The sequence below is a fragment of the Salvelinus namaycush genome, chromosome 18, assembly GCF_016432855.1.
Source record: "Salvelinus namaycush isolate Seneca chromosome 18, SaNama_1.0, whole genome shotgun sequence".
NCBI lineage: Eukaryota > Metazoa > Chordata > Actinopteri > Salmoniformes > Salmonidae > Salvelinus > Salvelinus namaycush.
In genome coordinates, this window is record NC_052324.1 from 21736694 (window position 1) to 21764053 (window position 27360).

At 40.8% G+C, this 27360-nt stretch overlaps 1 protein-coding gene across 1 annotated transcript; it reads right to left on the reverse strand.

Moving 5' to 3' along the window:
• Positions 1-2774: 2774 nt before the first annotated feature.
• LOC120062876 (E3 ubiquitin-protein ligase NEURL3-like) lies at positions 2775-10288 on the reverse strand. The gene is made up of 4 exons (XM_039012944.1): positions 10270-10288; positions 4229-4741; positions 3914-4099; positions 2775-2944 (listed from the first exon to the last, which is right to left on the reverse strand). The coding sequence occupies exons 1-4, from the start codon at positions 10286-10288 to the stop codon at positions 2775-2777; spliced, it is 888 nt and encodes a 295-aa protein (XP_038868872.1).
• Positions 10289-27360: the final 17072 nt, after the last annotated feature.

Here is a 27360-nt window from a genome sequence, read left to right on the forward strand (position 1 = left end):
TGCCTTCAACTGAGTTGGGCAAGGTTGGTAGAATTGTATTCAGAATTATTCACAGTTGTAATGGCTGTCAAAGATGCTTCCACCAAGTATTAGCTCTGGGGTGTGAAAACATACGCAATCAATACATCTTCATTTTATCTTTTTTATTAATTAAAAAAATCTATAGTTTCCTTTCACTTTAAAAATGTGGAGTAGATTGTGTAGATCCTTATGAAAAAAATCCAGTAATCGCTTTTTAGTAATTTGGACACAGCCCTTAGCCATGGTATATTGGCCATATACCATAAACCCCCGAGGTGCCTCAGTAAAAATACATGTTTTGTAATAGTCAGCCTTCAGGGCTCGACCCACCCAGTTTGTAATTCTGATTATAACATTTCTTTACAAAGACATCTGATAACACAGAGTTACTGGGTAGATGTGGGTGATTACCTGCATGGCAACATACAGTCGCTAGTGACAGTCCCTTGCACAGTCTTCACATTTTGCCAATCAGAAATACTATCTGATCCCTAAATGGGCACATTTATATGCCTACATTTGCGCACAGGCCAAGTATATATAGGCCTACTTCAATGCATGTGCGTCCTTACTCAACATTGACAGGAGCGCTCCAAACAAAATACAATGACTAAATTGACAGAACTTGTAAATGGGATTTAAAAAAACAAAATTTATTTCTCACAAGTGTAGCATACATTGTGCACTCTGCAAACAATGTGTCCATTCCGACAATGATAACGGGAAGACTGGAATAATAATATTAAATGCATTAAAATGAATGACCGTAACCAATGTAACAAACATTGTAGAGTCGAAAGGATAGGAATTAACTGTATATTTACTACTGGTGATATATGTAATGGGGAATTGATATACACTAACTAACAATCAAAAGTAAACAATTCACACAGAGCCCCAGCTGTTTTGAGCCCCACCTGTTCAGCTAAAATATATATCTAAAAAAGTTGAATGACAAAATTTGCCCACAAAGGACCACCATGCCACCTTCCTGTTCAATTGAGCACAGTACAACCAAGTGAGTCCAAAAATGACGTAATATGCCAGGGTGATATGTATACTGTAGTTAAGAAAGTAATACTGATTGTATGTTGTGTAGTAAGCTGTTAGTAGCCAATGTGCCTCACCCTAATAATTTGGTCTCTTTTCCACTGTTCTGACTTGGTGGTGTGCATGTAGCCTATAGCCTGTTTTAGAGAAATGTAATCATAGAATATTGTAAGAGGTTTCATTGTCTGCTTATATGCCCCCTTTATTTATCCTACGGTTCTGACTTGGTGTTGTCACGGATCCCTCCGGAACACCTGTCCCCTATTCCCACTGATTAGTAGTGGTATATATGTGCCCTTTGGTTTCCATTTGGAGGGTCGATTATTGTTACTATGTCCGTTGGTGCGTGTGAGTACCTGTGCTGTGTGTTTTGGCTTTCGTGCCATTGTGGATTGCGTAGATGCTTACGGGTCTCGTCCCGTGTGTTAATCATTGTGCGTGTGTGTTTTTTATTCAAGGTACTCCTCACTCTTTTGTTTGGGTTTCAACCCTGTGTTTTTGTTACGTGTTTGTTTGGTCTTCGTTCCCGTGCCTTTACACGGCTCGCCGTAATGTGTGCTAAATGAAAAAAACTATTACGCATTCCTGCGTCTGTCTCCCAATCCTTCATGCCAACTAACAGGTGTACAGGGAGAATACTGTAAAAACGGCCCATGTTTTTAATTCTGTTGCTGTACATTTCGAAAGTGCAGAACAAATAGTTAAATTGACTACGTCCGTCCTAGCTCGCTCATTCATGTCTTAATCGGAATTATGGATTGCCTCTTATCCGCTCGCCGTCCCCTTATACCATAGTTTGTACATCTCAATTGTCAGTAAAAAACACATTTGTTTAAGAAAGTCAGCCATATCAGCTATGTTTTTTTAAAAGGCAGTAAATGAGTCTGAATGAAGTGTTTTGCTGCCAGACAAGACTCCGCTGATGGCCAGTGGTGTTGTGGTCAGGTGTTGGGACTGCTGTTGGAACAGCTTTATGTAGGCCCTAGCAGTTTGTGGGCACCGTTTGTCAACGCTGTAGTGCAATTCATGTATTGTTTAGTGTTGTGTAGTGGCTTTGCTGGCATGCATCCCAATATGTTTTGAGGGAGCTTGCCCCACCAAGATTTACATGCTAAAATGGCCACTGGCACAAATTGGCAGGGGAGAGCACATTCTGGAGAGAGAAGTGCATTGTGCATCTGGGCGCATGGTCAATCAGACGTCTGCGTTAGCCATGCAGCATTTATGGTGATACGGCCTCAGCAAAAGTCATGGCAGGAATGGCCTCAATAGAAGTCAGGGCATTCATACTTATTGCCCTTCGCAGAGCAGTGCAGAGCTGTTGTCAAGGAAGTGAGTTTGTGTTTATACAGGATGTACCGCCCCACCTACCGTCAACCAATCATGCCAATGCTGAATTATACAGAGCCCGCCACATTGTTAAACATTTTTGGGAGGCGCATGGCGATGCGGTACAGAGCTCGAATTGGCCTCTGCATGCCTCTGGAGGCTCCGCAATTGTCACACCCTCCATATGGAGCCTCCGACCACATTTTCTAATCAAACATAAATGGGCTTTTAGTCTAGGCCTCCTCAATGGATTAAGTCACTGAGATGGGTGCAAATATATATATGTTACTGCTCGACTAAAACAATCTCTGTCGAACAACAGCCTAATGACCAAACAATCGACCAGTCGAGTAATTGGGGTTAGTCCTACTGGGTCATTTAGTTTGCAGGAAGCTCTTGATGTTCTGGCGACACAGAGGGCAGTTTCCAAACTCCTGGATCACTCTGGTGGCACACTGGAGACACAGGCACTGGTGGCCACACTGCAGGCTGATACAGGCCTTCTGGCTCATACACACCACACAGTCCTCCACGCTCTCACAGTCTGCAATCAAATGAGATAAACTCAGTTACATGACCTATAAGGTCAAGTGGGACTTGGCTCAGCCTCACTTTGAAGTTAGGGTGGCTAGTGTTGTTGTGTCCATAAGGTTGATCCGGGTGTCATATCTGCTAAACCTAGGGTATGGCAAAGTTACAGGGCAGGGGGGTGGTATTTTTTTTTAAATAGTTCAAGCTCATTTACTGCACTTCTACACAATTTCAAAACTCTAAAATACTATTTAGAGGACAGCAAAAACTAGCTAAACTGACTCCAGCCATTATCACCTTAGCTGCTGTAGCTTAATTCACCTCAACACATGTCATACAGCAATTAGCTGCTACACCATAGCTCAGCACCGGGATTAAAAACGAGTTTAGTTTCATGTCAAGTCAAACATCAGTTGCCTAGTGTCCTAGTCATCTTCAGCCACCTTCCACCTCTGCACTGTTTTTAAAAGAAAAGTCGCGCTGTCCACCAGCCAGCTCCGAGGTGTCCACATGGGCCTAAAACATGCTCTATACTACCGTGCCAGTCTGCTCTGAACCATCTGCATGGTCCTAAAGCCAGCCCACTGATACCACTAAACTGCATTTGCCTTTTAATGGGGATTGAAATTGTTGGTATTGAGAGCTAAGGTATGGCAACCGCCACACTCTGCCATACCCAATAGACGCCCCTGAGTCCTACAGTACGTGAGGCTAACATATACTGTATCTATGTCCTTGAACAAATGTGGCTTAGATGTTTCTGTAAATGTTAAGCTACACAAGTAGTATGTGTGTAAAATGTAAACTTGTAGAAATTGTAGGTTTGCCAAGCATGTGACAATAGAAACATATATATTTATTACATTTTTTAAAGAATACCTTAGATTAAATATCAAGATATTATACTCAAATTAAGTACCATTTTCATAAAAAATATCCAAAACAAGATAGCAGGAATTTATTGTATAATTGTGATGCTTACCTGATGTCTGCTTATTGGCTGGACGGGGAAGAAGATAGCTGTCATGAATGTCATCACAAATCTGTCTCACATTCACATAGTTGTCAAAATTGAGTGAGGTGTGTCTCTGAAGAGCAGAACAGGAGGAACGCCGTTGAGGAGCAGGACAGGACTTTTGATTCCCCAAAAACTCTTTCTTCTCCGACCCTACAAGAAATAACCAGATTTGTGGTTAGTCACTGACACTGACAGATGGACATCATTTCAAACCAATAAATCAAATTAGGACAGACTGCACTGTTCATTCATACATGTTCCATTGATTTCTGAACTTACCCAGTAAGAGCACAGAGCAGGTCTGCCCATACATGTCAATCATGGCCCACAGGGGACAGCTGAGGTCCACTCCCTTCAGCAGTTTGTGTTTTCGGCTGTTTTTTCGGCTGTTGGCATTTCTGAAATACACTCTACCGCCATGGGAGACCCAGAAGTCCAGCTCTGAGCCTGGCAGGCAGCAAGTCTCAGGGACAGGAGCGGCCCAGTGGCCAGGGAGGTCTGTGAGGTCTAGGATGGCCAGGGAGGGCAGGGCTCTGGCAATAGGAAGTACATTGGTGAAGCCCACACGCATAGCTCCATGCCAGGTCAGCTCGCACAACTCCACTCGCAGACGCACCCTCTCCTGGGGCCGTACCGGGCGGCTGCTGAACACCAGGCCGTGTCTGAAGGTGACCCCAGTCCTGTCTGCCCGCCTGGCCCCCTGGCTCAGGCTCACCAAGGCCCCCACCACCTCCTTATGGAAGGTCAAGGGGCCCAGGCAGTGGGGTCCACAAATGTGTGCTGACTCAGACTCTAAAGGAGATTAAAAAGAGCAACTACAGTTAATCATTGGAATGCTACAGTACCTCAGTCATGATAAAAAAGATGGTTGTGATCAAACAAAACTAACAAAGAATGTATGTCTGAAGGTGACTGAGAATGAAACTGAAACTGCTTTACTGAAAGATTTTTTTTTTTGTGCCAACAAAGTAGATCAGTATAAAGAAGTCTAGTCAAGGGATCTGAGTGACAACAATTTGTTTCGCATTCAGTAACTTTAAATCCCTAATGATATCTGGTGCCATTCTAAAGTGTATAGTGGCTCATGATAACAATGATCAATACTAAATGTTACTTCTAAAATAAAAAATTAGATGAGTGTTATTAGCTAACTAGTACAGGGTGGATCCTTTGAGTTTTGCATTGACACTGCCAGCAGGAAAGGCAGTTATAGGCATAGACATAGATACATAAATACAGGAGAGTAATCTGGTTAAGGAAGATGCTTGTTCACATCACATACTTGTTTACAGTGCACTCACCAAGTTATCTGATTTTGACGCCCATTACATCATATGTCTTAAACTTGTTTCAATGTAATTGTTCAACAAAACATAAGCCGTGATTGAATATCACATGAATAATTACGTAACCCTCCTTTCAACCCAGATCAGACAAGCCTTTGGAAAGCAGATCTTTGGTCAGTAGTAAATTAACTTGCTAGTCATGCCAAAAAAGTAATAAAATAAAATACTTATCCAATCAACTGAATAGATGACTGGTTGCCGCACAATCTCTTATTCTACTGTCCTCTCAGAAAGGAAGTAACATCTGTTAATGATTTGCACAGCCATCTGTAACTGGCCATGTACAGTATGCCAGTGCTGTGAATTACTGGCTGTACTGTCATCTGTGCCTACCGGAATCCCTTGACGAATATGTGTATGATTAATTGAAGGAAAAATACAAAATCTTTGAGCGGTTTCAGAACTGCACAAGAAAGTTTTTCTGATCTACTTAGAAATAAACTCAGCAAAAAAAGAAGTGTCCTCTCACTGTCAACTGTGTTTATTTTCAGCAAACTTAACGTGTAAATATTTGTATGAACATAACAAGATTCAACAACTGAGACATAAACTGAACAAGTTCCATAGACATGTGACTAACAGAAATGTAATAATGTGTCCCTGAACAAAGGGGGGGGATCAAAATCAAAAGTAACAGTCAGTATCTTGTGTGGCCACCAGCTGCATTAAGTACTGCAGTGCATCTCCTCCTCATGGACTGCACCAGATTTGCCAGTTCTTGCTGTGAGATGTTACCCCACTCTTCCACCAAGGCACCTGCAAGTTCCCGGACATTTCTGGGGGGAATGGCCCTAGCCCTCACCCTCCGATCCAACAGGTCCCAGACGTACTCAATGGGATTAAGATCCGGGCTCTTCGCTGGCCATGGCAGAACACTGACATTCCTGTCTTGCAGGAAATCACGCACAGAACGAGCAGTATGGCTGGTGGCATTGTCATGCTGGAGGGTCATGTCAGGATGAGCCTGCAGGAAGGGTACCACATGAGGGAGGAGGATGTCTTCCCGGTAACGCACAGCATTGAGATTGCTTGCAATGACAACAAGCTCAGTCCGATGATGCTGTGACCATGACGGACCCTCCACCTCCAAATCGATCCCGCTCCAGAGTACAGGCCTCAGTGTAATGCTCATTCCTTTGACGATAAATGCGAATCCAACCATCACCCCTGGTGAGACAAAACCTAGACTCGTCAGTGAAGAGCACTTTTTGCCAGTCCTGTCTGGTCCAGCGACGGTGGGTTTGTGCCCATAGGCGACGTTGTTGCCGGTGATGTCTGGTGAGAACCTGCCTTACAACAGGCCTACAAGCCCTCAGTCCAGCCTCTCTCAGCCTATTGCGGACAGTCTGAGCACTGATGGAGGGTTTGTGCGTTCCTGGTGTAACTCTGGCAGTTGCTGTTGCCATCCTGTACCTGTCCCATAGGTGTGATGTTCAGATGTACCGATCCTTTGCAGATGTTGTTACACGTGGTCTGCCACTGCGAGGACGATCAGCTGTCTGTCCTGTCTCCCTGTAGCGCTGTCTTAGGCGTCTCACAGTACGGACATTGCAATTTATTGCCCTGGCCACATCTGCAGTCCTCATGCCTCCTTGCAGCATGCCTAAGGCACATTCACGCAGATGAGCAGGGACCCTGGGCATCTTTCTTTTGGTGTTTTTCAGAGTCAGTAGAAAGGCCTCTTTAGTGTCCTGAGTTTTCATAACTGTGACCTTAATTGCCTACCGTCTGTAAGCTGTTAGTGTCTTAACGACCGTTCCACAGGTGCATGTTCATTAATTGTTTATGGTTCATTGAACAAGCATGGGAAACAGTGTTTAAACCCTTTACAATGAAGATCTGTGAAGTTATTTGGATTTTTACAAATTATCTTTGAAAGACAGGGTCCTGAAAAAGGGACGTTTCTTTTTTTGCTGAGTTTATATATATATATACACTACCGTTCAAAAGCTTGGGGTCACTTAGAAATGTCCTTGTTTATGAAAGAAAAGCAAATTTTTTGTCCATTAAAATAACATCAAATTGATCAGAAATACAGTGTAGACATTGTTAATAGCTGTTTGGGATAGGGGGCAGCATTTTCACTTTGGATGTATCGCGTGCCCATAGTGAACTGCCTCCTACTCTGTCCTAGATGCTAATATATGCATATTATTATTACTATTGGATATAAAACACTCTGAAGTTTCTAAAACTGTTTGAATTATGTCTGTGAGTATAACAGAACTCATATGGCAGGCAAACTTCCAAACAGGAAGTGAGAATTCTGAGAAGGGTCAATGTTAAAGTCATCGCCTATTCAATTCCCTGTAATATATGGATCTGTTTGCACTTCCTACGCCTTCCACTAGATGTCAACAGTCTGTAGAACCTGGAATGAAGCCTCTAGTGTGATCTGGGGCCGGATGGCAGCTATTTGAGTCAGTGGTCTGGCAGAATGCTAGTTCCTGGTCATGTGCGCTAGTCATGATATGGCCATGTCTTCCATTACTTCTACAGACATGAAGAAATGCTCCGGTTGGAACGTTATTGGATATATATGATAACAACATCCTGAAGATTGATTCTCTACTTAATTTGACCAGTTTATTCGACCTGGAATATAACTTTTTGAAGTTTTCGTCCGAGTTCGCCTGGCCCGGCGCCAGCGTTTGGACATGTGAACTAAAAGTGCTAGCAAAAGTAGCTAATTGGACACTAGTAATGGACATTATCGAACAAAACAACGATTTATTGTGGAACTAGGATTCCTGGCATTGCATTCTGATGAAAGATCATCAAAGGTAAGGGAATATTTATGATGTAATTTCGTATTTCTGTTGACTCAAACATGGCGGAGAAATGTTGTGTATTTTAAAGTTTTAAAAAAATCTGACACAGCGGTTGCATTAAGAACCAGGGTATCTTTAATTCTATGTAAAACATGTATCTTTCATCAAAGTTTATGATGAGTGTTTCTGTTATTTGACGTGGCTCTCTGTAATTACTCCGGATATTTTGGAGGCATTTCTGAACATGGCGCCAATGTAAACCGAGATTTGTGGATATAAATATGCACATTATCGAACAAAACATAAATGTATTGTGTAACATGATGTCCTATGAGTGTCATCTGATGAAGATTATCAAAGGTTAGTGATTAATTTTATCTCTATTTCTGCTTTTGTGTGACTATCTTTGGCTGGGAAAAATGGCTGTGTGTTTTTTGGATTTGGTGGTGATCTAACATAAATATATGTTGTGTTTTCGCTGTAAAACATTTTAAAAATCGGACACGATGGGTAGATTAACAAGATGTGTATCTTTCATTTGCTGTATTGGACTTGTTAATGTGTGAAAGTTACATATTTCTAAAAAATAATTTTGAATTTCGCCTTTTCAGCGGAATGTTGTGGGTGTTCCGCTAGCGGAACCCCTGGGCTAGAAAGGTTAATGTTCTAAATAACTATTGTTACAAGAAACGGCAGATTTTTAATGGAAAATCTACATACTGTAGGTGTACAGAGGCCCATTATCAGCAACCATCACTCCTGTGTTCCAATGGCACGTTGTGTTAGCTAATCCAAGTTGATCATTTTAAAAGGCTAATTGATCATTCAAAAACCCTTTTGCAGTCATGTTAGCACAGCTGAAAACTGTTGTTCTGATTAAAGAAGCAATAAAACTGTCCTTCTTTAGACTAGTTGAGTATCTGGAGCATCATCATTTGTGGGTTCGATTACAGGCTCAACATGGCCAGAAACAAATGACTTTCTTCTGAAACTCGTCAGTCTATTCTTGTTCTAAGAAATGAAGGCTATTCCATGCGAGAAATTGCCAAGAAACTGAAGATCTCGTACAACGCTGTGTACTTCTCCCTTCACAGAACAGCACAAACTGGCAGGAGTGGGAGGCCCCGGTGCACAACTGAGCAAGAGGACAAGTACATTAGCGTGTCTAGTTTGAGAAACAGATGCCTCACAAGTCCTCAACTGGCAGCTTCATTAAATAGTACCCGCAAAACACCAGTCTCAACATCAACAGTGAAGAGGCAATTCCGGGATGCTGGGCTTCTTGCTAGATTTGCAAAGAAAAAGCCATATCTCAGACTGGCCAATAAAAAGAAAATATTAAGATGGACAAAAGAACACAGACACTGGACAGAGGAACTCTGCCTAGGTCAGCATCCCGTACTGAAGGGAGAAGTATACAGCGTTGTACGAGATCTCCAGTTTCTTGGCAATTTCTCGCATGGAATAGCCTTCATTTCTCATAACAAGAATAGACTGATGAGTTTCAGAAGAAAGTTATTTGTTTCTGGCTATTTTGAGCCTGTTATCGAACCCGCAAATGCTGATACTCAACTAGTCTAAAGAAGGCCATTTTTTTTGCGTCTTTGTCTTTCAGTAAAGCAGTTTCAGTTTCATTCTCAGTCACTTCAGACATACATTCTTTGTCATTTTTCTTTGATCACAACCATCTTTTTGCGTCTTTAATCAGCACAACATTTTTCAGCTGTGCTAACATAATTGCAAAAGGGTTTTCTAATGATCAATTAGCCTTTTAAAATAATCAACTTGGATTAGCTAACACAACAAGCCATTGGAACACAGGGCATGGTTGCTGATAATGGGACTCTGCACGCCTATGTAGATATTCCATTGAAAATCAGCCGTTTCCAGCTACAATAGTCATTTACAACATTAACACTGTCTACACTGTATTTCTGATCAATTTGCTGTTATTTTAATGGACGAAAAATTCTATTTTCTTTCAAAAATAAGGACATTTCTAAGTGTCCCCAAACTTTTGAACGTTAGTGTATATATTGTACTACTCTAATGTTTGTAGATATAAAGATCAACTTCACATGAGACCATTATAATATAAGTAATAGGTCTGTATCTATGAAAATGTACATATAGCGTTATCATTTTCCTCCTATAACAATTACAACACAGTTGTCATTATTCATCAATAAGAGGCCATCCTTACCAAGGCTTCTGCTGACCATCTCCTTCACCATCTTGTACAGGTTGCTCTTCGTATGCTACGTACACCTACAATAGGTTGAGTATAGTTCTAAGATGGTGGGAGTGTTTGCTGCTTTTATACTCCTCTCAGTCTGCACATGTGCCTGTAGTTTATACACAAATCATAACTCATCACATAAGGAAAGAGAAAGGGGATGGCTAAGGGGAGGGACAGTTCTCTGGAAAATACCTACGTTCTAACAACAGATGCTGCTTATTTTTTCTGGTGCCAACACTCACTTGACTCTACTGAGTCAACACTCACTTGACTCTACTGAGTCAACACTCACTTGACTCTACTGAGTCAACACTCATTTGACTCTACTGAGTCATGTCAAGTCAAAAGGAAAATCTATCATATGATTACTACGAGTTAGGTATTGTACTAAAATTGACAATTTTTTAAAATGTGTTTTATGCAACACCATTTCACATTTTATGATATCTTTGAAAACAGTACAGATCATTTTTGGAAAGCATGATCAAACCGTTGTAGGAAATAAACCACATTTTCTAACATCTATAGCACATCATATAGGTATCAAGTTAGTGGTATCACTTTCATTTCACATCATTCAGATCTAACAAGGTTCTTTATGTACAGTGCCTGCAGAAAGTATTCACACCCAATGTTCCCTCTGATTGTTTTCGGCACTGAGCAAATGTCAGGTTTGCTATGCGCAAACTTGAACATTGTGAAAGTTCTATGCAACTTCCGGTGTGTGTTTACTGTGAACACTGAGTCTGTACCCACTTTAAATTACAGTTTTAACAGTGGCCAAGTAGGCAACTGTGGCTTTTTGGTCATAATGTAGGCCTACCAGAGTAGCTTACCATCATAAACAATGGGGTAAAAGGCATCCCATAACATTTTCACATGGAAATAGCTGTTCTGTCAGTAGCAGCAAATGTGTGGTGTTCAATGTAGGCCTACATTCCATGAGATTTATGAAAAAAATATGCAGGGCTTGACATTAACCTGTTTGTCCACGTGTCCTTCAGACAAGGAGGTGACTGAAAATGTTGTGTTGTTTGATGCAAGAAACCACTTTACAAAATAAAATGCATTATTATTCTAATACCAATTTTAGAGAAAAAACAGACAAATGATGCTACCCTCTGCCTATTGACTACTTAGCTTATTTAAGACCGTCTCAAAATACAACACTGTCCCTTTAAGACATAAAAAAGCTCTTTACCTGACTCGCTTTTCAAAGATGGCTAGAGATGTACACATTCTGTGCTCTTGTAGGAAGCAACCACTCCCCCATTGTTGACTAGAAATTAGCCATAACTGGGCTAATAACTCACTAACCAGCAAAGAATATGAACAAATGTGCAGAGGCGGCTGGCTACATGCAGCTCTTGATTTGATATCAAAACAAGCGCATCTAATCGTGCCCACTCATGCTATAAACACAGTCCAGTTCAAAGTGAAGCACAGTTCAAAGTGAAGCACATATCAAATCAAAGTTTATTTGTCACGTGCGCCGAATACAACAGGTAGACCTTACAGTGAAATGCTTACTTACAGGCTTTAACCAACAGTGCAATTTTTAAGTAAAAAAAAAGGTATTAGGTGAACAATAGATAAGTAAATTTATAAAAACAGTACAAAAGACAATGAAAAATAACAGAAGCGAAGCTATATAGTAGCGAGGCTATATACAGGCACCGGTTAGCCGGGCTGATTGAGGTAGTGTGTACATGAATGTATAGTTAAAGTGACTATGCATATATGATAAACAGAGAGTAGCAGCAAAGTAAAAGAGGGGTTGGGGAGTTGGGGGCAAGCAATGAAAATAGTCTGTGTTGCCATTTGATTACCTGTTCAGGAGTCTTATGGCTTGAGGGTAAAAACTGTTGAGAAGCCTTTTGGTCCTAGACTTGGCGCTCCGGTACCGCTTGCCATGCAGTAGTAGAAAGAACAGTCTATGACTGGGGTGGCTGGGGTCTTTGACAATTGTTAGGGCCTTAAACTGACACCGCCGAGTGTAGAGGTCCTGGATGGCAGGCAGCTTAGCCCCAGTGATGTACTGGGCCGTACGCACTACCCTCTGTAGTGCCTTGCGGTCTGATGCCGAGCAGTTGCCGTACCAGACAGATATATATGGCAATGGCTATTTGCATATAAGCCTACTGCAGCTCTGATTGGTTACCAAATTAAATTAAATGTTATTGATCACATACACATATTTAGCAGATTTTATTGTGGGTTTTGTGAAATGTTTGTGTTCCTAGCTCCAACAGTGCAGCAGAATGGTCTGTGTACAGGCCTGAATCCTGCCTGTCAATAGAGTAGAATCCTACTCCAATGTTCGCTGCTTACAAGAAAATCTCTAGCACAGTTAGGTTTGCACAATAAGTCTTGCATAGTTCGTTTTGTTTCGGTATGTTACATTGAAATGGCTAATATTGCGTTGATTCGAGCACAATTCCCACAGTAGAGTGAAACGTTAATAGTGATAACTAAAGGGGAAAACTCTAGAAAGTTGAGTGAAGTTCAATCTCAATTGTTTTTTTCCCCCTCATCAATCTACACACAATACACCCATAATGACCAAGTAAAAACAGTTTTTTTTTTTTTTTTTTTTTTTAAATGTTTGCTAATTTATCAAAAATAAACAATTGAAAATCACATTTAAATAAGTATTCAGACCCTTTATTCAATACTTTGTTGAAGCACCTTTGGCAGCGATTACAGCCTCGAGTCTTTCTGGGTATGATGCTACAAATTTGGCACACCTGTATTTGGGGAGATTCTCCCATTCTTCTCTGCAGATCCTCTCAAGTTCTGTCAGGTTGGATGGGGAGTGCTGCTGCACAGCTATATTTAGATCTCTCCAGAGATGTTTAAAGTCTTGGCTCTGAATGGGCCACTCAATGACATTCACAGACTTGTCCCAAAGCCACTCTGGCATTGTCTTGGCTGTGTGCTTAGGGTCATTGTCCTGTTGGATAGGTGAACCTTCACCCCAGTCTGAGGTCCTGAGTGCTCTGGGGCAGATTTTCCTCAAGGATCTCTCTGTACTTTGCTCCATTCATCTTTCCCTCAATCCTGACTAGTCTTCCAGTCCCTGCTGCTGAAAAACATCCCCACAGCATGATGCTGCCACCACCATACTTCACCGTAGAGATAGTATTGGCCAGGTGATGAGCGGTGCCTGGTTTCCACTAGATGTGACGCTTGGAATTCAAGACAAAGAGTTCCATCTTGGTTTCATCAGACCAGAGAATCTTGTTTCTCAAGGTCAGAGAGTCCTTTAGGTGCCTTTTGTCAAACTTCAAGTAGACTGTCATGTGCCTTTTACTGAGGAGGGGCTTCGGTCTGGCCACTCTACCATAAAGGCCTGACTGGTGGAGTCCTGCAGAGATGGTTGTCCTTCTAGAAGGTACTCCCATCTCCACAGAGGAACTCTGGAGCTCTGTCAGAGTGACCATTGGGTTCTTGGTCACCTCCCAAACCAAGTTCCTTCTCTCCCGATTGCTCAGTTTGGTCGGGCGACCAGCTCCAGGAAGAGTCTTGGTGGTTCCACACTTCTTCCATTTAAGAATGATGGAGGCCACTGTGTTCTTGGGGCTTCAATGCTGCAGACATTTTTTGGTACCCTTCCCCAGCTCTGTGCCTCAACACAATCGCGTCTCGGAGCTCTATGGACAATTCCTTCGATCTCATGGCTTAGTTTTTGCTCTGACATGCAATGTCAACTGTGAGACCTTATATAGACAGGTGTGTGTCTTTCCAAATCATGTCCAATCAACTGAATTTACCACAGGTGGACTCCAATCAAGTTGTAGAAACATCTCAAGGATGATCAATGGTCTTCCGAGTGGCACAGCATCTCAGTGCTAGAGGCGTCACTACAGACCCTGGTTTGATTCCAGGCTGTATCACAACCGGCCGTGATTGGAGTCCCATAGGGCAGCGCACAATTGGCCCAGCGTCGTTAGGGTTTGGCCGGGGTAGGCCTACATTGTAAATAAGACTTTGTTCTTCACTGACTTGCCTAGTTAAATAAAGTTTTTTTTTAAAATGAAACAGGATGCACCTGAGGGTCAATTTGGAGTCTCATAACAAAGGGTCTGAATACTTATGTAAATAAGGTACCTGTTTTTCATTTTTAATACATTTGCAAACATTTCTAAAAACCTGTTTTCACTTCGTCATTATCGGGTATTGTGTGTAGATTGATGAGGGTAAAAAATAATTGTATCCATTTTAGAATAAAGCTGTAACGTAACAAAAAGCGGGTCTGAATACTTTCTGAATGCAATGTAAATGATAGAGCTAAAAGAAGGAAGCCTGTACAGAATCCAAATATTCCAAAACATGCATCCTGTTTGCAACAAGGCACTGAAGTAATACTGCAAAAACTGTGACAAAGAAATGAACTTTGTCCTGAATACAAAGCATTATGTTAGGGGCAAATCAAACACAACACATCGCTGAGTACCACTCTTCATATTTTCAAGCATGGTGGAGGCTGCATCATGTTATGGGTATGCTTGTCATTGGCAAGGACTAGGGAGTTTTTTTTAGGATGAAAAGAGACGTAATACAGCTATAAGCACAGGCAAAATCCCAGAGGAAAACCTGGTTCAGTCTGCTTTCCAACAAACACTGGGAGATTAATTCACCTTTCAGCAGGACAATAACCTAAACACAAGGCCAAATGTAAACTGGAGTTGCTTACCAAGATGAGATTGAATGTTCCTGAGTGGCATAGTTACAGTTTTGACTTAAATCGGCTTGACAATCTATGGCAAGACTTGATAATGCCTGTCTAGCAATGATCAACAATCAACTTGACAGAACTTGAAGAATTTAAAAAATAATAATGAGAAAATATTTTACAATCCAGGTGTGCAAATCTGAAAGAGACTTACCCCAAAAGACACAGCTTTATTCGCTGCCATAGGTGTTTCGACAAAGTATTGACTCAGGGGTGTGAATTCTTATGTAAATTAGATAGTTTTGTATTTCATTTTCAATAAATGTGAAAACATTTCTAAAACATGTTTTCACTTTGTCATTATGGGGTATTGTGTGTAGATGTTTAAACCATTTTGAACTCATGCTGTAAGACAACAAGAATGGAAGAAATCATGGGGTATGAATACTTTCTGAAGGCACTGAATCATGTTACAAATCATACACAATTTGAAAATTACTGCTTAACCAGAAATGACAGTCTTTCTATAATAATGAATCATGGGGGGAATCATTTGTTTCAAACAAGGTTTTTTTTAAGCAGTTGAATCAGCGGTACCAATGCTGTTCATACCTGGAGCATACTCCACATACCTGGTTCACACTGGGATGAGATGAGCAAGATCTACCATCTACGGCTGTGTCAGGAGCCTAGATGGAATTTCCACTGATAGAGATTTACAGTTATCTAGGATCTATGGGACAGGTGAAGAACATGGGGGTTTTTCCTTCTCTATGTTGGATCCACTTTTTGTCTAGCTCCTGTGTTGTTGTTGTTCTTGCAAGAATAAGGCTGCATTGTTGGTGCCACTTTATTTATATTACCATATCCACCACACAATTTTTGTTCATAGGAAGAAGAACACTTGCAACAGTTACTCGACAATTGTAAAATTCACAAAAGAAGTAATCAACTAAAAAGTATATGTAATCAGGGATGTAGTGGAGGGTACACGCACGTAAACGCAGTTTATGCATCTTTTTATTTGTGAAATAGCGTTTAGGCCTAACTCACCTTTTTATTTTGTTAATGATCATTTGCCCACTTATTACTGCATTTCCAGCATTGATCATTGATCATTTGATCATTTGATCATTTGATCAAATGTTCTAATCAAGTTCTAATCATGCCTGCTTCTGCAAATTAGTGGAATCATAAATGATTCAGGCATGCTCATTATGTTCACTTTTTCCCCGGATTTACCTTGTTAGCACCACATTCATAGAGCTCGCCAGCCCGGAAATAAGTTACCTCTGGTTCGTTCAGGGCCCTCACCTCCTCCCTGTAGGCTGTCTCTTCATTGTTGGTAATCAGTCCTACTACTGTTGTGTCGTCTGCAGACTTGATGATTGAGTTGGAGCCTTGCGTGGCCACGCAGTCATGGGTGAACAAGAGGTAAAGGAGGGGGCTGAGCACGTATCCTTGTGGGGCCCCATTGTTGAGGATAAGCGAAGTGGGGTGTTGTTTCCTACCTTCACCACCTGGGGGCGGCCCTAAGAGCTAGGAGGGTACTATGGTGTTGAATGCTGAGCTATAGTCAATGAACAGCATTCAACACCATAGTACCCTCCATAAAGTAGATGTTGCACGTCAAAAGTCTGATTTATGACCCTATGTCATGATGACGTGTGCACACCCATATTTGGGCTTCCTGTCAGGACATCCTGGCAGGAAAGTGACCATGTGGTTATATTAGGTGCATCCTGTTCCTGTTCTCACGGCTTAGAACGAGTGCGAAAAAAGGTATATAATGTCTTTGAAGTTGTCATGATGCTTGATGTCTAGGGTCCTCTTTGAACGGGGTGGAGGGATGAACATTTCAAAGAGTAAGCATTTCAAAGAGTAAGGCCCCCCCCCCCCTATTTTATTGCCCTCAGGGTTGTTGTCTATGAAACACGAATGTCCTGGGGTATTGGGCTTTGCAGACGCCTTATAAAGCCCAGAACAATACATGCGTAAGACTAAACAAGATAACCCCCGGAATATTAAACAAAAAATGACACCTATGCCAATTCTCGGTATGTTATGCTCGTCTTGTCATGAACCCAGTGACCAAAGCCTCGAGGAAGTTCTGTGTGAAGCTCCAGAATGTTTTAAAGGAGTTTTGCGTACGAGTGAGGGACATATGTCTTACATATTCCAACCGGAGGATTCTACAGTAAAGATATTCACAGACAGTGGCCCCAAACCCCTTTATCAGGCAAAACCTGGGAGTTTTTCTCCTGCTCTGCGGATGAGAGAATGGCTGAAGATTAGGCTAGCGCTCTGTAAAATTGAACAGGCCCTGAGTGGTACAAATGTGCCCGGATATGCGTTGGAAGAACAGGTCTGCGGCCGCAGTGATCTGAAGGCCCTAAGAATCGCTTCAATGGCCTATAGCCCTGACGTCAAAGTGACAATTTTAGCCTGTGAACAATATGATAGTCTGTCAATTCTCATGTATCTTCCATAGCCTGCAAGGATGTCAACTTTTTTATTCCTGTGTTTAGTTTTAAATGGGTGGATTATCCCATTTTCATAACACTTATGAATAAACTGGACATTCTTTTCCAAAATCGTGAACAATTACGGCGCTGGCCGCAGCTATCCTTGAGACATACCCAGGATCTAAATGCCCGACGGATTATATACCCATGGAGTGAAAATTTACGGAGTTTTGATGGACCTTGCAAGAGAGCCAGGCAGTTTGATGGGGAATTGGACACAGATAATGGGGATGGTTACCCAGGGCCTTTATCTGTAAGAAAGGCATAGTAAAAAGGCGACATTAATTATGAACGGCTATAAACTGTATGTACTTGATTTTTTGAATGAAATAAAGGTGTTTTTAAAAGCAGTATCTCACCACTTAATGAACTACCTTTGTAATCAAATATACCGCATACCGGATAACGCCCGAAAAAGAAAAAAAAACGTCACCCCCTGCTCTGTAAACTCTTTCCGTACTATCACTACTTTTGAGCCAAGGCCGCAAACTTCTCAAAGAGTCTATTGACAAAAGGTCCACTCTGTTAGAACCGTTTTAGCGCAGCTACACACCTGCAGGACAGCAGCCCCGAATAGTTATCGGACTGAACAGTTAAAAAGATCATCTGGGAATCCCGCCTAATGGAGCTTTCTGAAGGTGAGCTCGTGAAAAAATTATACTATATATTAGATTTGGCTGTTGTGGAATTGTTTGAACATTATGGATATTATAGTAATATTAAACATGCGTTATATGTGTTGTAAACGTGGACCAAGGGCCCGTATTCTTAACGTATAACATGTTAATATTAGCTAAAGTTAATATTATATAGCTTTAATATTATCTAATGTTTTGTAGGTTCTCAAACATTCACGCAGCTCCTCCGAGGTATAAACGATCTGGAACAGACCTTGTTAAACGGTGGTTCTCCGGAACAAATTGCCTGCAGCCTAACTCCGTCACATTATTGTAGACGTAAATACAATAATCCCATACACAAGAATATTTATACATTAAAAACCAAAAAAATGTGTGCACCTTATATTAAAAGTTATTTTATGTGTTTACAGCTGACATACAGCCAAGAAGGATAACGGGCTCCATATGGACCCTGAACGGCTTCGGAAGAGCAGAGGACACATCAGAGGATTCGGATGCAATTCTACCTTTCTGTGTGAATGTTTTTTCAAACAGCCGAGAACAGAGGCTTTAAACTGCCGGTCAACTCCCCCGGGAACATCCACCAGCGCGCACCACATTCCTAACCCACCAAACAACGCACAATTAGGGCCCAGATACACTACTCAGAATCATCCCCTCCCGAAAAGTACTACTGGGCAGGGCTTCACGAGACAGTGCTCCATGGACACGGTGTGAATCCATTATATATATATTATTATTTATACATATTTTATTATTTATACATTTTTAGGCTTGAATATGTTAAAACAAGGACAAATAATGTTTTTTCAGGCTCCAGCGCTACATGGATTCTTCAGAACAGCCCTCGTCAAAAAAGCTGAGGGATTTTATTAATGTATTGTTAATATATAGGATTATATCTGAAATGTATTTGACATTTTTATCTAACATATTTTAGGGTTAATAACCTATTTTGTATGTATAATTTTATTTCAGACTCCTCTCCGGCGTATAACGGCACAGAAGACCATACACATCGAGAGCACGCGGAGGATTTCGGCGCACAGGCCACCATCAATAAAACAACGAAACCGGATGATTTCAAAGTTTTAAATTACATTTCCGAGGTAGACGATTTGAGGTTATGTGAAGCGGCCAACCTTCTTGATTCTGCCAATTCTGTGGGGGCACCAGACGGTTCTGAAATAGAACAAGCTAGGTTTTTCAAAGCTGTTACCCAGGGTTTAAAATCCTGAAGTGTTTTGCTCCACAGATGTATGGGTGTTTTACTAGAGCGTCAATACCGTCAGGATATATCATTCTGGCGTAGAGCGATTCCCCGTATGTTAAACAACAATCAGGTTAAAACACGCAAATACCGGCGTTAAAAGCATATATGTAACACAGATCAATCCAGAATAACACAAGAACACACATCCTTAATTATCCAAATGGCGCCCCCAATAGACCTAGGAGAGACAATTGAAAACCTCTTAGCCCAGATCCCGCCAGAACTCCAAGCTATAATTAATCAGATGAATGATGCGGGGGTAACAGACATAATGGCGATAGATGAAAACATATTATCACAGATTCCAGCCGAACTCATAGAAATTATTACACGTATGAATGAGTCAGGGCCGTCCGATGAAAACATGTTATCACAGATTCCCGAAGCCCTCATATCACTAATTACCCAGATGAACGAGAGCCAGATGTTTAATTCTGCAACACATACATCTCTAAACCAGCCGTTAACACCCTTGTCCGAAGAGTCTGAAACGCAATACGATGTTTTTGAACAGTTGGAAAATTGTCTAACAAATCTGGAGGGGGAAGGTCTTGATCGCAGTGTACGTGTTGTGTACAGAAATAAATTCAACAATACCGAGGTTCGACAGTTTTTCAATTTCGCATGGGTGAATCAGAATCTTGACTATGCTGTGTTTTACGTAATGATTTTGGACACTTTGAACGAACTGAGGGGTTAATGCAATTCAATCTGCTACACTTGATCATCAAGTTTTATTTCATAACATTTACAACTTTTGTAAATTTCATTGTTTTGTACATTTCTTTATTATCTATTGTTTGCATGCGAGTATGTATTTTTTTGTCGGTCCTGTCAATGTTGAGTGTTCACATATGCCTCAGCACGCATAGAAGGTTACTTTTCCTGCTTGCAAATGTGTGCTAAAAGTGGGGATGTTTCATAGTATTTCTGATTATCTTAACTCTCCACCACCAATTTGTTTTACAGAAACCACAGAACCACCACTGCAATATAGGCCTAAACTCAGAAAAAAAGGTGCTATTTAGAACCTAAAAGGATTCTTCTGCTGTCCTCACAGGAAAACTATTTTTTGGTTCCATTCCACAGAGGGTTCTACATGGAACCCAAAAGGGTTCTTACTGGAACCAAAAAGGGTTCTCCTTTGGTGACAGCCAAAGAACCCTGTTGGAACCCCTTTTTCGAATAGTGTACTCAACAAGTTCAACCAGTTCAGTTTCCCCCATTTCATTCTGTACTCAAACATATGCCTGGTATTCAAGACAACACGGAACATAGCACCACTACCTTTGGAGGTTTTCGTCAACCTCTGCTCAGACTTAAATAGCAGTTCCAAGGGGTGACTGTAGTATCCTCAAACGGACAAAAAGGAGACAGAAGAGGGCACCCAACACTCATTTTAGATCCAGAGGTCTTTATTTTCTTACTGTATGCTTTCTCTCATCACTATCTCCTTAGCCATCTTCCATTTATGGCATTTCAACAATGACACAGAGAGGCACATCACACGTCTTTCCCATCCACACACACTACTGTTGCATCTTGTTTACATTTCTCACATTTTAGGGGGTCCAGCTGAGGCCATGGATGGATCGTGTTGCACTGAGATGGGCACAGGGGTATGTACAGTCCTTTTAAGTGTGGCGGCAAAGTAGTACAACAGGAGAAGAGGATGTGGTTACTTGTGGCGGGAGAGCAGTGGGGGTGATGGGTTGAACAGCAGCAGTGATGCTGATTGGTTGCTCTGGCTCATCACATCTTCTTGACTAAAAGAAAGATACATTTAGAAATGTATTTGACATTGCCATAGTTCAACAGCTGAAAAGCCTTCATTAACATACTCCCAGATATAGCAAGACATTCAGTATTCACTCAATAAAGTAGCCTACCTATCCCCATTTACAATTTAATACATCAATGAAATAAATTATACTACAGTACATTCAATTACATTATTAGTGTAGACTATAGGCTACTCCTGTATCTACCTTGTACAATACCATCATCATTGAATGAAGTAGCTTACCCATCCACATTTACAATTTAATACATCAATGAAATAAATTATACTACAGTACATTCAATTACATTATTAGTGTAGACTATAGGCTACTCCTGTATCTACCTTGTACAATACCGTAATCATTGAATGAAGTAGCTTACCCATCCACATTTACAATTTAATTGACCAATTAGATAAATAATACTAGCACACATAGTTAGTTACATTATTGTAGAATAGTCTACTCCTGTATCCTCACTATATTAGGATACCGTTATGATTTCATTGGTCTTGTCAGACATGATTTTAGGTCTTCAATCGAAGTTGTATGTTGTACCTTGTTACCCTTCTTCAGTGAGAAGTAATTATGCATCCCCCATTCAATTCAGTTTGAGTGTGAATGTTTAGACCTAGTGACAGTGGAAAAATAAACCCATAGCTCCAGCACACAATGGCATGTAAGGGTTTTGTATTACAATGTAAAATATGTATATATCCTGTAGCACCACATGTGTATATTTTCATTTACAATTTAATTCATCCATGAAAAAAATCATACTAGCATATCAAATTACGTTATTATTGTACACTAGCCTACTCCCCTATCGACACAGTAAATAATATTGCCTACGTGCCTTCGACAATACCTTATCAACACAGCAAAAATAAATAATTTTCAAATAACCAAAATTGCCTTAACACAGTAGGCCTAAATATTTCCTAACGATATCACAACTTAATAAATATAGCATAATTATTTTCATTGTCTCTGAGGAAACTATATGGAGCAGACACTCTCGAAAATTGTGTCTGCCACTTGTAAAAAAAAATAAGGAATGTCTCAAATACCGTGCCTGTCTCTCACTCTATGAACGGTCACTGCTATCCGGATTCCTTGGGACGTCCCTACCCTGAACCCTAAACCCTAACACTAAACTGAACCAAACTATTTTACGTTTCTACTTGATTGGGGACATTCCAAGGATTCCGAATAGCACGGATCCTCTGGGAAAGCCTATGAAATCGTCTATTCGACTGAATGCCACGGACACAACTCTTATTGGTTGTCTGATATAGGCTACTGGGAACTGGTATCAAAACAGTCTGTGATTGGCTAACAATGTTTAGATGTGTATACAGCGAGATAAGATGACATACCATCCCATGAGCTGTTGAGGGGAAGACAGATTACCTATAGATTGGACATCATCTTTTCTAGGCCATAAGTGATAACATGAAATACATTATAGCTCAAGGTGGTTACATCAGAATGTCGGCTTGCATGGGAAAAACGGTACGTTTCTAACATTTATGGTTGATATTTAATATAAACTATGCACTGTATGACTTTCATTAACACGCAGGCGTCACACAGACGTTAGTAAGGCTTTGGTATCATGTCATGTCAGTCAGACGTTCAATGTTAGGCGACATCCCCATGGTGGTACTGTTGCCTTGGCTGAATTTAGGCCTGTATCTATGGGGGGTGATTTATGCCAGAATTATGCCTTGTGAAGCTACTGATACCTTTCACCAAGTAACCCAACGCCTTCCTAATGCCATAAAATAACTGCATGAATTAACAGACTGTCAATGGAGACAAGTTTGTTTCTAAGGTGTCAAACTGCCGACACGTTCATGTCACGTGACACGTACACGTTATGTAAACGTAGTGTTCACGTCGCGTAACGTGTCACTGATACGTCACGTGTCAGTTTATTATGAATGATCTTACCATGAACGCCTTTGAAAACGTCTTCATGAGTTACACGTTACGTGTTAGTTTAAGTGTCTGTTTAGTTCATCAATTTTATTTGTCGATTTAGCTAAAATAGGCCTATCACCTCAATGCAAAAATGATTAGGCTAGTTGATATCACAGCCACCATTACTGTGTAGATATGCCTATTTCTCGCATCAATACAAACGCGAGGGCTTCTTGCTAGCCTAGTGGTTAGAGTGTTGGGCCAGTAACCGAAAGGTTGCTAGATTGATTCCCAAAGCTGACAAGATAAACGTTTTGGTCGTTTTGCCCGAGTAAGGCAGTTAACCCATTGTTCCCCAGGCGACGAATACGTGGATTTCGATTAAGGCAGCCCCCCCGCACCTCTCTGATTCAGAGGGGTTGGGTTAAATGCGGAAGACACCTTTCAGTTGAATGCATTCAGTTGTGCAACTGACTAGGTATCCCCCTTTCCTTTTCTTTGTTGGAGGTCTCTAGTGGCACATTCAAAACAACTCAGAAGTCAGCAATCTCTGTCTTCCGACTTCAGTGCGTTCAAGACAACTGGGAACTCTGAAAAAAACAAACTCAGATTGGGATTTTTGTTTTGAACAGTCATCCAACTCGGAATCTCTGGCATCTTTCTCTGACCTGAAAATCACTGATGTCATGATTTGACCTCGCCCCCACTTTACCAGATTAACAGACACAATCACTGTCACCATGCATTCCTTCGTCTATACATTTCTGTGGCGATGTCTTATGGTTAAAAGCAGGGTTCGAATTGAGGGGGTATGTGCAGATATAGGCCTTGTTATGGAGACGTGCAAAAGCATATGCTACCACTTGTTTGCTGAGCCATAAGAAAAGAAACGGTCCAGATTTTATAAAGGATCTAGGTTATAACAATGATAAACTCCACGATTATTTCCACAGTCTACTAGCCTATCGAACGTCTTGCGCAGCCTTACTTAAAACCTCTCTGAACCACCCATCCCGGATCCGGGATCATTGTCATCAGAAACGCTGACTAGCATAGCCTAGCCTAGCCTAGCGCCACAGGGATATAATAAAATATAATTTCATGAAATCACAAGTCCAATACAGCAAATGAAAGATAAACATCTTGTGAATCCAGCCAACATGTCCGATTTTTTAAATGTTTTACAGCGAAAACACAATATATATTTATGTTAGCTCACCACCATATCCCAAAAAACACAGCCATTTTTTCACAGCAAAGATAGCTTTCACAAAACCCACAAATAGAGATAAAATTCATCACTAACCTTTGAACAACTTCATCATGACAGTCATATGACATCATGTTATACAATAAATTTATGTTTTTTTCAATAATGTGCATATTTATAGCCAGAAATCGTGGTTTTACATTGGCGCCATGTTCAGAAATGGCTCCAAAATAGCGAGAGTATTTACAGATAGCCACGTGAAATACACAAATACTCATCATAAAACTTTGATAAAGATACATGTTTAACATATAATTAAAGATACACTGGTTCTTAATGCAACCGCTGTGTTAGATTTAAAAAATAACTTTCGTAAAAAGCACAGCATGCAATAATCTGAGACGGCGCTCAGCCATTCTCCGCCATGTTGGAGTCAACAGAAATACGAAATTACATCATAAATATTCTCTTACCTTTGAAGATCTTCATCAGAATGCACTCCCAGGAATCCTAGTTCCACAATAAATCGTTGTTTTGTTCGATAATGTCAATTATTTATGTCCAAGTAGCTACTTTTGCTAGCGCGTTTAGTACACATATCCAAACGCTCGTACAAGTCCCGCATAACGTCGGACGAAAACTTAAACATTTTATATTACAGGTCGAATAAACTGGTCAAACTAAGTAGAGAATCAATCTTCAGGATGTTGTTATCATATATATCCAATAACGTTCCAACCGGAGCATTCCTTTGTGTCTGTAGAAGTAATGGAACGCAAGGCAATATCATCTGGAATGCGCGTGACCAGGAACTGGCAATCTGCCAGACCACTGACTCATTCCCTTCTCATCCGGCCCCACAACACAGTATAAGCTTCATTCAACGTTCTACAGACTGTTGACATCTAGTGGAAGGTATAGGAAGTGCAAACAGATCCATATCTTACTGGGACTTGAACAGGCGATGAGTTGAATATCGACCAGCCTCAGAATTTCCACTTCCTGTTTGGAAGTTGGCCTGCCATATGAGTTCTGTTATACTCACAGACATAATTTAAACAGTCTTAGAAACTTCAGAGTGTTTTCTATCCAATAGTAATAATAATATGTATATATTAGCATCTGGGACAGAGTAGGAGGCAGTTCAATTTGGGCACGCTATTCATCCAAAGTGAAAATGCTGCCCCCTATCCCTAAAAAGTTCCTCATTGCCAGGAAAGGTGACAGGATTCTGTGCTTGTCCCATCTCCCATATCTGATTGTGGGTCAGATTTTGCTCGGTGTGCAAAGAATGTTTATCCCATCCATTAGTAAAGGTGTCTGTCTGCTTGGAGGCGCGGGAGGAATACAGTGCGCCCAGAATAGGTGAAGGCTGTTTGACAACTGTGTAGGACATTGTAAAATATGTTTGACACGGTCATCCACACGTTCCGCCATAACTGTTCAAACCTGTAAGCATATGAGAGAACATTTGAAGCAACATAACATTCAACATCATACCCAGTCCTCTGTTCTACACAACTCATTACTATTATTTTAACCTTTCTGAGCATAAGAAGATGTAATTGGTCAAAGTATTCTAAAGCACGTTGCATTTCTACTTCACCGTCTCCTGCTGAATTTAACGGTTTCTAAATAGTTGTCAATGCATCTGAGAGATTAAATTGACATTGGATTCTATAGCTAGGTTTCCATTCAAATTTTCATGCAAATATTATAAAGTCTGCCTAAAGAAAATATGCAAATTTGCCCAACACTGGTGATTCCACCAAACGGACTTGTTGAAGATACGAAATCAGTGCGTGATGACGTACTCTACACAAAATCCATCACATTTTCAACTCTCCCAAAGGTTTTTTAACAAATGGTTGCATTAAATAGCAAACGTGCCCACTAGCTAACAGCTTGCAGATAAAACAACTTCACGCAATGTAGACTGTGTGGGTAGGCTAGTCTACATGACGAGATTATTATGGATAAGAATGAGATTATTTTTATTTGTCAAATGGCAGCCAAGTATCGATCATCATGTCACCAGAATAAGACCCTAAATATCTATTGGAAAAGAGCGTCAAGATCACTGTGCACTTTCACCACCCTGTGAAGTTCATCATTTATTTCATCTGTAGCCTAATAAACTCCATGGTTTCCCGAGGCATAGTGGGAGGACCACAAGACGTGACTAAGTTTAATTCGATATGATGGTTATTATATCAATATTTGCGCATAAAGGCATTTCCACCGCCATTTTTTGCAAAAAGGTTGTACCATATCCAACGAATAAATTATCTGTCGGTATTTATCAAATTTTACCAAAACCTACTGTTTCCATCACAGCTGTCATTATTTTATAAGGTATGACTTTACTTGCCTAAATGTTTTTAATGGAATCGTGGTCTATAAGGCACTCCTTGATTGAATAACGCACTCTTTTGCAAAGCATTTAATCTCCAGTTATGCATGAAACACATAATCTACTCAGTGCAGGGATTATAATTTAGGTATAAGCCACCTGCCTAACTAGACTCTAGAAAGTATAGCACCGTTCAAATTTCAATAATATGTGGTCATAATCTATGTATTCAGCACACACAAAGTGGTGGAAATTACTGTTGATTGCGAACACTTTTACCAGAGATAAAGCTTCCCCTGCCACAACCACGAACATGAAACATGCATCTTGCGATGTCCACATTCTCCATGCCTTGGTCTGCTCTCACCCTAGATGTTGACATACATACAGACACTAGGATTATAGTCAAGACAACTGTTCATCATAATTCAAGGTGTAATTCAATCACGCTCTTCTATTTGGTCAAACTTGGTCAACATAAATATATATTTGTCTTGATAGACAAGGCCTCAGGCAGACCTGGCATATGGTCTAATTCGAGACCATATACAAAGCAACCAACGGTGTCCATATACAAATGCCTGATTCCACACAGCACTACTTAGGGAATGATGCTGTTACTTTAATGGAAAGTCATGCTTCTCTACAGACTCCAGGAAGAAACAAATGGC